The sequence below is a fragment of the Bolinopsis microptera genome, chromosome 10, assembly GCF_026151205.1.
Source record: "Bolinopsis microptera isolate Bmic1 chromosome 10, MBARI_Bmic_1.0, whole genome shotgun sequence".
Classification (NCBI taxonomy): Eukaryota; Metazoa; Ctenophora; class Tentaculata; order Lobata; family Bolinopsidae; genus Bolinopsis; species Bolinopsis microptera.
The window spans coordinates 10,005,887-10,020,044 of NC_087081.1; the positions used below are offsets into that span (position 1 = coordinate 10,005,887).

The 14,158-nt window shown below is 37.1% G+C and overlaps 1 protein-coding gene across 1 annotated transcript; it reads left to right on the forward strand.

Moving 5' to 3' along the window:
* The first annotated feature begins 13,294 nt into the window (after positions 1-13,294).
* Positions 13,295-14,041, forward strand: LOC134821606 (SET domain-containing protein 9-like). The gene has a single exon (XM_063832307.1). The coding sequence runs from the start codon at positions 13,331-13,333 to the stop codon at positions 14,039-14,041; it is 711 nt and encodes a 236-aa protein (XP_063688377.1). The 5' UTR covers positions 13,295-13,330.
* The last annotated feature ends 117 nt before the right edge of the window (positions 14,042-14,158 follow it).

A 14,158-nucleotide genomic window follows, 5' to 3' on the forward strand; every position in this document is an offset into this window, starting at 1 on the left:
CAAATCTATAAATAATCAAGTGCGTTCTCTTCAGTATTACTCAAGTTCAGTGCGATAGTCCCTTATTACGTAAACGCTACAAACAAATCAAATACAAATAACACCTCACAAAACTACACAACACAAAAGCTACCACTTTATTCGATTTCTATTTTTTAGCCAAATCAGTTATTTAAATCATACTGATAAGGCCCTAGATAAGGACACTTTATTTCACTTAATTATCCGATTTTAGCTTAAAATAATATAATTTACTTTTAAATCATATCACGATTCTGTAGCATACAGGACCTCCGGTTCTCGTGAAAGAATCTGATTTGAACTATAGTTTTATATACTATCAGTATCATAATCATAATATTTAGTTATAAATGGAACCCACTGTTACATCTGAAAATAAAGTCAAGATCAAATGTTCAAGCTGCAGCGGCTGGTGTTACTCTATTAGAAATATTCGCACATGCTCATGGTGTCAAAGTAATGTCCATGTCAAATGTTTTAAGGATAATTTAGGCTGTACGAGTTGCTGTGAAAGTATCATTCCTGGATTTCACGCAACCTACTATGAAATCTATGACGACTACAGTAAACTTAATAGTGACATATTTAATCCGTACGATCAGAATAGTCGATTTAATCTTATTGGCGACGCCATGACCAACGAAGAGCATCAAGATTCAACTTGGAGCAATATTTCATCTTTCCTAACTAGTTGTCAGTATAAACAACAACGTAACGTGAAAAAATCTACCTGCTCTCAACTTAAAACATTTTCTATGAACATAAGATCCCTTATTAAGAATATAGATCAACTACGTGATGATATTGAGACTTATGATAAGTATGATATATTGTGTTTTAACGAAACTAATTGCACTTTAGGGAAATTACCGAACGGAATAAACGACGTTACCTTAGATGGATTTCATGAACCATTTATCCAGGATCCAATTCGCCCATCTGGAAAAGGTGGGGGGCTAGCCACTTATGTACACAAACGTGTAGTCGATTATGATAAAATTGATATTTTCACTCCAAACCCTGAACCAACTAATACTAGTGGCGAATTTCAATTTATCAAGCTCCATCAGTGCAAAGGATACAACAGAACGAAAATAATTGGCAATGTTTACCGTTCTCCCGCTAGGAGACCTGAAGCGTTTCTAGAAATTTTCAAAAATACGCTGCACAACCTAGGGAGACACACCCGTAAACATATGACGCTTCATGGAGATTTCAACCTTGATTTACTGAAGCACAGCAGCGACCAAGCATGTCAGAACATTATAGATATTGCGTCCTCTTACGGTTTTATTCAAATTGTATCACGCCCAACTCGCCTAACGGACCATAGTGCCACGCTTATTGACCACATCTACACAAACAATCTTGAGGATACAATAAGCTGTAACGTCTTAACGACAGATATGTCTGATCACTTAGCAATAGTCACTACAATAAATCTTGATAACACGCCAACCAGCAGCTACCGCTCTGCGTCTAACTCACAAAATGTATCTCAAACTGAAACACGTAGATTTAACGACACCAACAATCAAAAATTCAGAGACTTAATTACAGATGAAAGTTGGTCAGAAATTTTTAACAATACCAATGATGCCAACGAACAGTTCAATAATTTAAATACGGCTTATAATAAGATTTACGAGTCCGCCTATCCCACAAAAAGACAATCACGAAGACAAAATGAACGTGTTAATCCGAAACCATGGATGCTGCCCTGGCTCGAAGAAGCTATAGAACGTAAAAATGAGTCATATTATGATTTTGTTAAGGAACCATCTGATAGTAACCGCAGTAAATATGACCGTCTGAAGAAGTTTTGTAATAAACACATCGATAAAGCTAAAAACAAGCACTTCAAAAAATTTTTTGAGCAAAACAAAGAAAATTCTAAGAAGCAGTGGCAAATGATAAACAGTCTTCTTAATAGGAAAAAATCTAAACCTACTTCAATTAAACTGACTGACGAAGACGGCTCAATCAGCACTCCGGCAGCTGTAGCAGAAAAATTTAACGATTACTTCTCAAACATCGCTCCTAAAATTAAGTCTGAAATTAGTAGTAGGACCACTTTTGATCCTGGTGGAACCCATAGCACACTTCGCAACGCCACTCACTGCCACAGTCACTGCCAACATGAGGAAAAACCTGTGGTAGACACCGTGGAAGAATTCATCGACAGTGATGCTGAATCAGACCTTCTCCAATACTGCGAATCTCTTCAGTTCAGTCAGGAGAATGGGCATTCAGTATGTTCTTTTGGAGAGAAGTACAAGTATAGCGGATCCAGAGATGAGAATAAGAAAACCGTGGAGATCCCTGATAAAATTGCTGCACTTGTCCTGAAAATCAATGAGGAGTTCTGTGCAGAAGGAAACCCTGTAATGAATAGCGTGTTGATCAACCGCTATGAAGAAGGCGAGGGTTATCTGCCTGAACATTCAGACAATGAACCGGTGATACATCCAGAGTCTAGCATATTGACTCTTTCCATTGGAGGTGAATGCAAAGTCCTCTTCACTGAAATGAACAACCCAGTTCACACGCACAAGTGTACTCCAAGATCAGTTTACAGGATGACCAGAAGGAGTCAGGCTCACTACAAGCACTCTATCCAGAAGGGGTCAGTCACTGGTGCAGTACGATATAGTTTCACCTTCAGATCAATAGATGGAAAGAATCGTGCCAGTACTTGTATCTTCTCTGATTCAAATGGAGCAGGTATGAAATTTGGAGAGGATCACAAAAGGAGCTTTGGTAAGTGGCTGCCTGGTCGGAATGTTTGGACTCCTACAATAGATGACATTAACCCATATCTTGCATGTGGATACAAGAACATTGTTATTATGTGTGGTATAAATGATGTTAGAAGACCATCTGTTAAATCTCAGCGTGAAATTTTTGCTATATTTAGTCATCTAGAATTCAAGATTGAGCAAATTCAAGAGGCCAATCCAACTGCCCAAGTATTTCTTTGTCCTCTTTTACCAACTCGAAATGCTGATTTAAATAGGAAAGTTCTTTACTTTATAGAACTTATTCGTCGTGAGCTACTCCCCAAAAACTTTGGTGTCCAGTTCGTTGATGGCTTTGATGACTTCCTTGACAATAACACTGGCTTACTTTGCCTAACCTTGTCCAGGGAGTTTGACAGATATGGCCGAACGGATTACCTGCACCTTAATTGGAAGGGAGTGGCCAAACTTGCTACTTTAATCCGTAATACTGTCCTTGTTAGGATGCATGGAGGGACTGATAGGAGGAAGAGGGGGAGGAGGGACGGTAAGGTTGGTTCAACACTTTATTCTCATGCCGCCGGAGGACAGCCTCATGTTGAAGGCTATCAGCCTCCAGCATGAATGTTCTTAAAAAAGAGGTCTGTGCCCACTGTTTAAAAAGTATTTACTTAGGTCAATCTATAATTGAATGCTACCACTGTAATTGTCCCATTCACTCTAGATGTTTTAACACCAGTGACAAACAAAATAAAAAAGTTGACTTGTACTGCAATAATTGTATCCACCTAGCAGTAAACCGTTATAACCCATTTAAGCTTCTGAATGATGACAATGATGACAACACTGATGCAGATGATGTAATACGTAAAATCTCTGAGGTACTTGAAAGCTGTGACTCATATTCTGTAAAAGACATAAACCGCACCTTTGCTAACGAATTACAAGTGCAAAACTCACTAATATTTCAAAATCTTGATGGCAACAAATCAAACTTTGACTCGCTGGCAATTGAAATAGCTAGGTTTACTAACAAATTCTCTGTAATTGGTCTTGCTGAAACGAATGTAGGCCCTGAAATGAAAAACTTGTACGAACTCACAGGCTATGAGAGCTTCTATCAAGATACCTTCGACTCGAAAGTAAAAGGCTCAGGAGTAGCTCTATATGTCCTGAACTCCTTCAATGCTGTCAAAAATAACAACCTTTCACAAGTAACAGAAAATCTAGAAACCCTCTTTGTAACTATAGGTAGTCTAGGAAATTCTACTTCTATAGGAGTAATATACCGCCCTCCAAGTGGCAATGCTGAGCAAGCTCTCCAAGAACTGTCGTCAATACTTGATAAAGCACCAAAACATACACACATTGCAGGTGATTTTAACATTAATCTCCATAGTAACCACAGTAGCATTATTGCACAGTATGAAGATGTCCTATTTAGTAGAGGCTTCTTTCCATTGATATCATTAGCAACTCATGAAAAGCCTGGATGTAATGCCTCGTGCATCGACAACATCATTACAAATGACCTAGACTCTGTTACTGCCTCTGGAGTCATAACTGATCACATATCTCATCACCTCCCTATATTTACAATATTTGACTGGGAAATTAGCAAGACCAAAAATATTCACAAGCACACTCAATATTATGACTATTGTAAATCAAACACTGATAAATTTGCTGAAGTCTTGGGTAACAAACTAGACAATGAACCAATTATAGATTTTACTAACTTTCATGATATCTTTAAAAACAGCATTGACGAAACCTGCAAACTAGCTGTACCCAAAACCACTAAGCGCACTATCCAGAACAACCCATGGATTACTGGCGGGATTATAGCCTCAGTAAACCACTGCCATGGGCTGTATGATGACTGGGCGAAAGTCAGGAAAGTTAAGTGTAAACAAGGCGAAACTGACACAAAAGGGGGCACATGCCTGTGTTCTATCTGCTGTAATAAAAGAAACCGTTATGATGACTACAAAGAATATAGAAAGGCTCTAAAAAAGGTTCGTAAAAAAGCTGTATCTGAATATTATTCTGACAAGTTTCTTGAAACTCAGGGAAATTCCAAGAAAACCTGGGAACTGATAAATAAAATTCGTGGCAAACAGAAACGTGATATCAGACCTATATTTACCATAGACAATGAAAAGATAACTGATCGCAGAGTTATAGCTAATGAATTCAATAAGTATTTTGTATCCCTAGCATCTAACCTTAATGCAGCCTACACAGAACTAGGAGAGATACAAATAAATCAGCTTCCAAGTTTCTGTGACTTCTTACCTAAATCGAATACAGCTAATATATATCTACATGACTGCTCACCTGAGGAGGTGGCTAAGATCATATCGGAACTTAAGAATGGCAAGGCTAGCGACATACCAGTACATATAGTAAAGGCAGTATCAGGCAAAATTAGCCCACTACTATCGGTATTGTACAACGAATGTATGCAACAGGGATTTTTTCCAGACGACCTAAAAGTAGGTAAAATAAGTCCAATATATAAGAAAGAAAATGCTGAGCTTCTTGAAAATTACAGGCCTATCTCAACCTTAGCGATATTCGGTAAAATACTTGAAAAAATCATATTCTCCAGGCTTTACAGTTTCTTTCAGTCGCAAGGATTATTATATGAAAATCAATATGGCTTTAGAAAAAATCACTCGACAAGCCATGCACTCAACTTCTCTGTCGACTACATTGAAAAATCTTTAAGAGATAAAAATCACGTACTAGGCATCTTCATTGATTTAAGTAAAGCTTTTGACACAATCTGTCATGATAAACTGCTTAAAAAACTGAATGATTATGGAATTCGAGGGACTGCAAATAAATTGATAGCCAGTTACCTTTCTAATAGACAGCAATATGTTTCAGTACTTGGAGAAGAATCCGAAAAACTGTCTGTAATATTTGGTGTTCCTCAGGGGTCAGTATTAGGTCCCTTGCTTTTCATTATCTACATCAATGAAATATACAGAGTATCAGACCTAGGTAAGTTTATACTTTTTGCCGATGACACCAACATATTTGTTGTAGATAAATGTATAAAAACACTTTACTGCAAAGCTAATAAAATTCTTAAACTTGTTCATCAGTATATGAAGAGTAACTTGCTGCATATCAACATAAAGAAATGTTGTTATATCCACTTTAAGCCGAACTGTAGAAATGAACCAGATTCAAACACCAATGAATTAGAACTGACACTAAATAATATAGTAATTAAAAAGGTGGAGGAAACTAAGTTTCTTGGAGTCATTATTGACCAAAAACTGAACTGGGATGCTCACTTAAGAGCGTTAAACCGTAAATTGAAATGTGAGATAGGTAGACTATGTGGAATTAGACGCTGTGTACCTAAAAAACTATATAAGGACCTGTACCACACCCTTTTTGAATCACACCTATGTTATGGAATATCTGTTTGGGGAGGTGTATCAAATAATAAACTAGAAGCCATATTTAAAACACAAAAGAAATGCATAAGAATTCTCTTTGGTGATAATGATGCATACTTCAATAAGTTCAAAACATGTGCCAGAGTAAGGCCTATCACTAGGGATAAGACCGGTAAAGTTATCAAGCAGATGTTAGGCAAAGATTTCTTTGAACTAGAACACAGTAAACCAATCTGTAACGAGTATAACTTCCTGACTGTCCACAATCTTCATAAGTTGCACTGTTTACTGGAAATGTTTAAAATTAATAAGTTCCAATCACCAGTCTCAATGTTCTCTTTATTCAACAGGTCACCAAGACGAGACAACTACTTCATCCCACCCACTCCATCCTCACTATTCATCTATCAATCAACTAGTATTTGGAATCACTGCCGTAAGTCAACAAGTGAAATAGACTTCTCCACTCCCATCAGTATATTCAAGAATAATCTTAAGAAATCTTTGTTAGAACTACAATCTAAATATGACCGACAACTTTGGTGCAGTTACAACTTTGATGCAAATGAATTATCATTGAAATAGGTTGATTTAGTAAACATAATCATATGAGTAAACCACGGTGTTATTGCAAAAAACCATGACAAGGGTATCAGACCTATATTAATCTAAGAGACGACACAAAACGAATCATCATACAACAAATTTTAAAATCCTGCGGCACAGGATCCTGTTGTTTTCCTACTCTACCTCTCCCAAACCCCTCTCTCCTTCTCCTCTCTTCAGGTTTATTGTTCAATTTTTAAAAAAATTAGATAGCAGATATATTTTCTTTTAAATGAAGTAATGGCATTATACATTGTTTGTTATCGTATGTATGTTGTGTATAGTGTTTGCTGACTGGGTATATGCTATATATTTTGAGGCTCACGACGTCTCGTCCCATGGGTGGAGTTGTAGGCTGAGTATGTGTTCAAATCTCCTTACTTCGTATGGTGAAACATTGAAAGGTTTGCCTTAGCCTTTGGGACGAGTGTTTGCCCACCGGGGATCCAAATATATGATTATCATGGACATTACTTTGACACATAAACTAATCAAACGACTTTAATGATTCCAGAAAATTTTACTAACTGCATTTAGCTAGTTTATAGTAAATACACACGATCGCAGAATAGAGGAGCACAATTGGGTTCCTTGTTCTGCGACTGTGTTTCCTCGGTGGGCCGACAGGTTTTTGTTGTGTAGTAGTGCTGGGGAAAAAAACGCTTTAACTATCAATGAGAGTACAAATTTTTAATTCTTGACCTTAGTGCCACAGTTTCTGTGGTAAAAACAAATTTATAGTTAAACGTTATATATTGTAGAAGGGCATGATTTACTCACATCACTAAGCATCTGGATGGATAATTAGCACACAAAGATAAACTGACCTTTAAACATGACCACCAGCTATACCACGTAACCATAGCTCAGAAATAAATAAATTGCTCTACATAGAAACATCTGGCCTGATCCTATCACATTGTGGTCCCCAGGGGTTCGGTAAAGCCCTTACAGGCAACTGGGTCCTTTTACCAGCCACAATAAAATTGATCATGCCAGTACTGTCATAAACTGTAACCAACTATTTAAAAATTAGATATCTTTTGCTAAATTTTAAATTTTAAGTCATAGAGCAATCTTCTCAATTTAAAAATTTTTAAGAATTATATTTTACCCTAACTATGATGTGGTGGCATTTCATACTTAACTAAATTTCAACTTTGAAAGTAAATAGATTATTAGTGACAACAAAATTATAGTTTAAGACATCCATTCTGCATTGTGTTTCCAATATTAGAATTTATGATATGTATTGATTGAATAATTGGTAATAAATTTAACTTTTGTTTTAACTTTTGTTTTATTAAAACAGAAATTCAGGACGTCATAAACCTGCTTAAGAATAAAGCCAACACTAGACACTAAAATTGAACCTCTAAAAATCGCTAACAGCTGTCCCAGTTTTACTAGTGTACTAGCCCACGTTGTCAACAGTTCTTTTGAACAGGGGATCTTTCCACAGGCTTTGAAAGAAGCGAAGGTGGTCCCAATTCACAAAGGTGGATCTAAATCTGACATAAAAAATTACAGACCAATATCTCTTCTTGCTTCTTTCTCTAAAGTATTTGAAAAGCTAATGCATAACCGAGTTATAAGTTTTTTAGATAAATACAGCATACTATGTGAAAACCAATACGGTTTTCGCCCGGGTAGGTCTTGTGAACATGCTCTTCTCAACGCAAAAGACACCATTCTTAATTCAATGTCTAAAAAGCAGGTAACTTTACTTCTTTTAATCGATTTCAGCAAAGCTTTCGACCTTGTGGATCATTCCATACTCTTGCGCAAGCTGGACCATTACGGCATAAGGGGTCAAGCCTTAAACTGGTTTAAGTCATATCTCACTAACAGGAAACAGTTTGTATCAATTGGCTCGTCAAAATCTTCAACCAACCAAATTTTATACGGCGTGCCTCAAGGGTCAATATTAGGACCTTTACTTTTTATAATCTACATAAACGACCTGCCTCAAATATCAGATATAGCCAATTTCATTATGTACGCAGATAATGCCAACATCTTCCTGATAGGAGAAAATCTTAATGAAGTTTACGATAAACTAATAACTCTTAGCGATGCTTTAGTTAAATGGGTAGATAACAATGGTTTAGCTCTCAACCTTAAGAAAACAAATTATATGATCTTCTCTCGACAAAGAAATCTTAATTATCGTGATGTGGCAATTTCTGGTGTCACAATTGAGAGAAAAACAGAAGCCCGTTTTTTAGGAGTTATAATAGATGATAAACTAAACTGGTCCCATCATATTTCTGCCATGAAAATGAAAATGTCCAGATACATAGGAGTCATGTACAAACTTAAAAAATATCTGCCTCTCGAAGCACGTCTTCAAATTTATCAAAGTTTTGTGCAGTCACACCTTAATTATTGCAGCCTTGTATGGGGTTTTGCTGCCAAGTCTCATATTGAATCGCTTTTTGTAAAACAGAAAATGGGCCTTCGAGCAGTATTACCTGGTTTCGTCAATTACTGGTACAAGGACGGTATCCCCCCAGCAAGTACCAAGTCTGGCTTTTATTCACATAAAATATTGACAGTACACAGTATCATTGTAAAGAACGCACTCATTTTAATGCATAAATTGAAAAACTTTCCTCATCTAGTACCATTGTCTCTCAAGAAAACAATTCCCAAAAGCGCACCATTGTTTAATACTAACCTGGATTCTATTTTCACTACACAATGGTCAGAAAAGTATGGTCAACACCCTTACAACAACTCAGTATTTTTTAAAGGTCCATTATTAGCAATAAACCGATATAATGTTGCAGCAACTTCCCCGCCTAGTCTATTTAACCTGAACATTTACAAAACTTGTATAAAAACTATGCTCATCGATCAGCAAAATGAAAACATCGAAGACGATTGGCCTAATTTCATGTTATATTGTATAACAGGACTAAGAAAATCAAAGCGTAACATAAACCAAAATGCCGATAATAACCTTGTCTCTACATCTTAGATTATATGCACACACTTATGCATCACTCAATAAACGTCGCATATCTCATCAATTACACTGCCAACATAGGACATTCTTTTTTATCGCCGCGATTTCAAATCAAGTTACAAATTCTACAAATTTGAAGTGCTCAGTCTTGTTTTACTTTTCTTATCTTTACCTATTAACCATTGGAAAATAAAACTTTAAGCTATAAACCTTCATTGCATACTTTACCGGTAGAGTCTAAATTGAATAGTTTGAGATTTCCTTTACATTTTATATTTATGCATGTGCCCCACGGGGATGAATTTCTTATTACCATTGATATTATATATACTTTTTTGAGTAAACATTGGCTGGTACCACGGGCCAGTCCCCAACAAAAAAAAAAATTATGCCAAACCATACATTTTTGTAAATTCATTAAACTTTCAATTTAGCCTAAAACACCCTATTTCGCACCCTAGCCCCTGCCAATGGGGTCCGCCCCTTACCTGGACCCCGCTGGGGGCCGCGCCCCCAGACCCCTGCCACAGCTTGCAGCTTCGCTCGCCGACAGCCCCCCCCCCTCAAAGAAAAATCCTGGCTACGTGCCTGAGCAAAATATAGGTTTAGGGCTTTTCAGATGATTTGGCTCCTCAACAGATACCGATGTACATAACGGTCAATATAATATGTAGTTTAGGTTTAACTGGCCCGTCAGGTTACGAATGTGCCCGAGGAGGAAAAAAAAAGCAAACTTAAGAAAATTTCTCGGGAACTTAAAAGTTCACCTCAAAACGAAATCTGCACCTATGGTAGTGTGTGCCTTTCTTCCTCTCCCGAAAATAAATCTTACAGCAGAATTTTGCACCTTCTGTAAACGACTTAAATCATAAGAGCTCAGTCCAAAATATATGCTATTGCAATAATCAATTCTAGGGAGTACTAGAGCATGAACAAGCTGAATCTTAAGGTTAAAAGACAGTTTTGATGCAATAAACCACAAATTTCTGATCTGAATATTACATGCTTGAACCACTGACGTAATCTGATCACTCATTGAAAGATAACTGTCCAAATACAGCCCAAGACTCTTCACAGTTCCACTAACAACATGTGGCTCTTGATCCTTAACAATCTGTAGAGAGGCTGGAATATTTTTTGAGTCAAATTTAGAGGATATAACGATGACTTCAGTCTTAGAAGAATTTAGTTGAAGGAAATTGTTTGTCATCCATTTCTTGATATCAGACATACAGTGTTCCATATTGTGCTCTAGCTGTGATGGGTCATCAGAATCAAGAGTGAAATACAGCTGGGTGTCATCAGCATACAAATGAATACAGCACCCATGCATACTTGCAATGTTCTCAAGATCTTTGGTGTACAATATGAATAGCAGGGGGCCAAGAATTGAACCTTGTGGCACACCTATCTCAAGAACAGTTGATGAGGAAGACGAATCCTCGACTTTGACACAAAATGAACGGTTAGCCAAGTAGGACCTGATCCATGTAAGAGCAAGGCCTGTAATGCCATAAGCAGATCTTAGCTTCTTGATTAATCTTGGGTGATTGACAGTATCAAAGGCAGCACTCAAATCTAGAAGTAAAAGAACAACTTTAGTTTTCTTGTCAATAGTTATCAAGATGTCGTTATGGATTCTGGTTGTTGCAGTTTCACAGCTATGAAACTTCCTATAGCCAGACTGAACTTTAGAAAGCAAGTTGTTATCCTCAAGATAACTGGTGAGCTGTATAGATACACACTTCTCAATGATTTTTGACAAGAATGAGAGATTGCTAATAGGCCTATAGTTAGATAGAGATTCACCGTCAAGGCCACGTTTCTTCAAACTTGGACGAATGAGAGCCTCCTTAAGTATATCTCGACACGTCGGGGTTTGTCGGGATTTGTCAGGGTTTGTCGGGGTTTGTCGAGCCTGGAGGCTACATGAGGCCTCCAAAAGCTGTGTCTCCAATGTCCCCAATGTCTCCAATGTCCCCAATGTCTCCAATGTCTCCAAAAGCTGTGTCTCCAATGTCTCCAGGACACGTCTCCGCACCCTATATTTTCAAAAAAGACAAGAGACATTGGAGACATTGGAGATGTGTCATGCCCCCCTTTATGAAGGAGCACATGTATGCGGATGGTAATGCATGTTTTGCTTTGTGACACCACGAAAAAACTACCTACCTACCATACCCATTCTCAATTCCTACCACTTCTAACCATCTTATGTTTTTTTAAAGAAAAAAGAAGTTGATGGAAAAAATTTCCCGGTCAGCTAGCGTATCGAGCTTAACCACTTTTGAAAGGTAAGCTCAGCCAACGAAATGCTTTCAAAAAAGAAAGGGGGGCTTTCACTCAGCACCACTGGCGGCGCATGAAATAAAAATAGCCTAGACGAAATGTTATATAAAATGCTGAGTGAGGGCACCCCCTTGAGCACTACATGGGCCGTTATCTGACTCTGTTATACTCCATGGATCAGTAAACAAATATTTTGATGTTGTTATTTGAACTGTATTGCAAGATGTGTGATCATGTGAAGCTATGATTAACATCTTATCCTTTCCCAGATGGCAAAGAAAGTACATCTGATGTCTCCCATTTGGTACTTCTAATATTTAATCTTGGCTTAATATTTGATTCAAAGTGATGAGATGTGGAGTTAATAGTTTTGTTGCATAAAATGGCATCAAAGATAGCCCTTCAGAGATCATATCAACTTATCCTTCAAAACACAAAAGTAAGGACTAAAAATCTTGTCCCAGAGTTGAGTCTTTATCTTCTGGATAAATCGTGTCCTTGGTATTACCAAAAAGAAGTACCAGAACTGGAACATGACCCATTTTGGTCTGTATTTTGGCCTGGAGGTCAAGTCCTTTCAAGGTTTATATTTGATAATGAAAATGTGGTTAAGAATAGAGATGTTATGGATATAGGCTGTGGCTGTGGTGCACTTGGTATTGCTGCGAAAATAGCAGGGGCAAAATCAGTAATGTGTAATGACATAGATGAGTTAGCAATGGCTGCAGTTCAATTGAATTTCAAATTGAATGAACTGGAACCTCCAATACTTTCAGCAGAGGATTTATTGCAAAGCTCGTCCATAATCCAACCAGAAAACACCACAATCTTTTTGGGTGACATGTTTTATGACGAGGTGATGGCAGGTAAAATTCTAGCCTGGTGTTTGAGGAACAACCAGATTGAAAATGATGTGTATATTGGTGATCCAGGTAGATGGGGTCTAGACTTTATAAAAGATCACATTACGAAAGTTGCAGAGTACGATATAAGTGATGAAGATTGTGATGAATTCAGGACTGCGTCAGTTTTCCAATTTATTTCAAATTAATTGATCATGTTTTATTGATTAAATTGATGAGTTTTGATATTTATTTTATTCTTGGTGTGAATTTAATTTTCTCTCTCTTTCTATCTTCATTTTGAATTACCCTATCATTTTCCTAAATCGGATTATTCTTGATATTAAATCTATTATATTATACTGTATGACTGCTCAAAGTTTATTCATCATCTACTTTTGTAGCACTCTTATCTAGACTCATCATAGCAGATGTTTTGAAATTATGGTCTTCAAATCCTACAAAAGAAAACTGCTGCCTTGGATATATTTCAACTTCATCAAACATGCCAACGCTAAAGCACCAGTCGTGGACACTTCTCACATCATAAAAACTGTCTACAATCAATTAAACAATTTTGTACATTGCCCTGAATCCAACCTGGATAACATACACAAGACTCATGGCTTTACAGTAGGTATAAAGGATAGTGCTCTGCACAATAGAGGTGTGTTTGTCACCTGCGGAGCTGTATCTCCTGGATCCATTATTGGTTATTATCCTGGAACTATATACCGTCCTGGTGATTCCATTTTCATCCAATCCATATCAAACTCGTATATATTCCAATGTTCTGATGGAACGTATATTGATGGGAAACATGATGGGATTTCAGGATTGTTTTATAAATCTTGCTCTCAGCGAAATCGTTTGGGTCCCCACATGACATGTGATGAATCGTGGTTAGCCCTTAAAAACCCTGTAAACCCCCTGGCCTGTGGTCAGATAGTAAATAACGGTGGCAACAAAACTTCAAATGTCAGTTACTGTGAAATAGACATAGATCTGAGGAAAGTTCCTTTAAAGCAGAGAAGATTTATCCCAAACGTTTTATACTCAGAACCATCTGCTTACTTGAGAATGGTAGTTTTAGTTGCTACAAAGGAAATTGTAGAGGAGGAAGAGATATTGTCATCTTACCTCTCCATTTTCTAATGTTTTTAAGAATCAATTTGTATTCGTATAATTGTTGGTTATAGATTTTTTCTTACTAATATTTGAAAAAGCTGTATATTATTTTGTGATAGTATTTTCAAGTGTTTTTGTTTTGGC

What these genes read in the sequence shown, in the direction of transcription:
- LOC134821606 (XM_063832307.1), top strand. Translation starts at nt 13,331, where the DNA reads ATGGTCTTCAAATCCTACAAAAGAAAACTGCTGCCTTGGATATATTTC.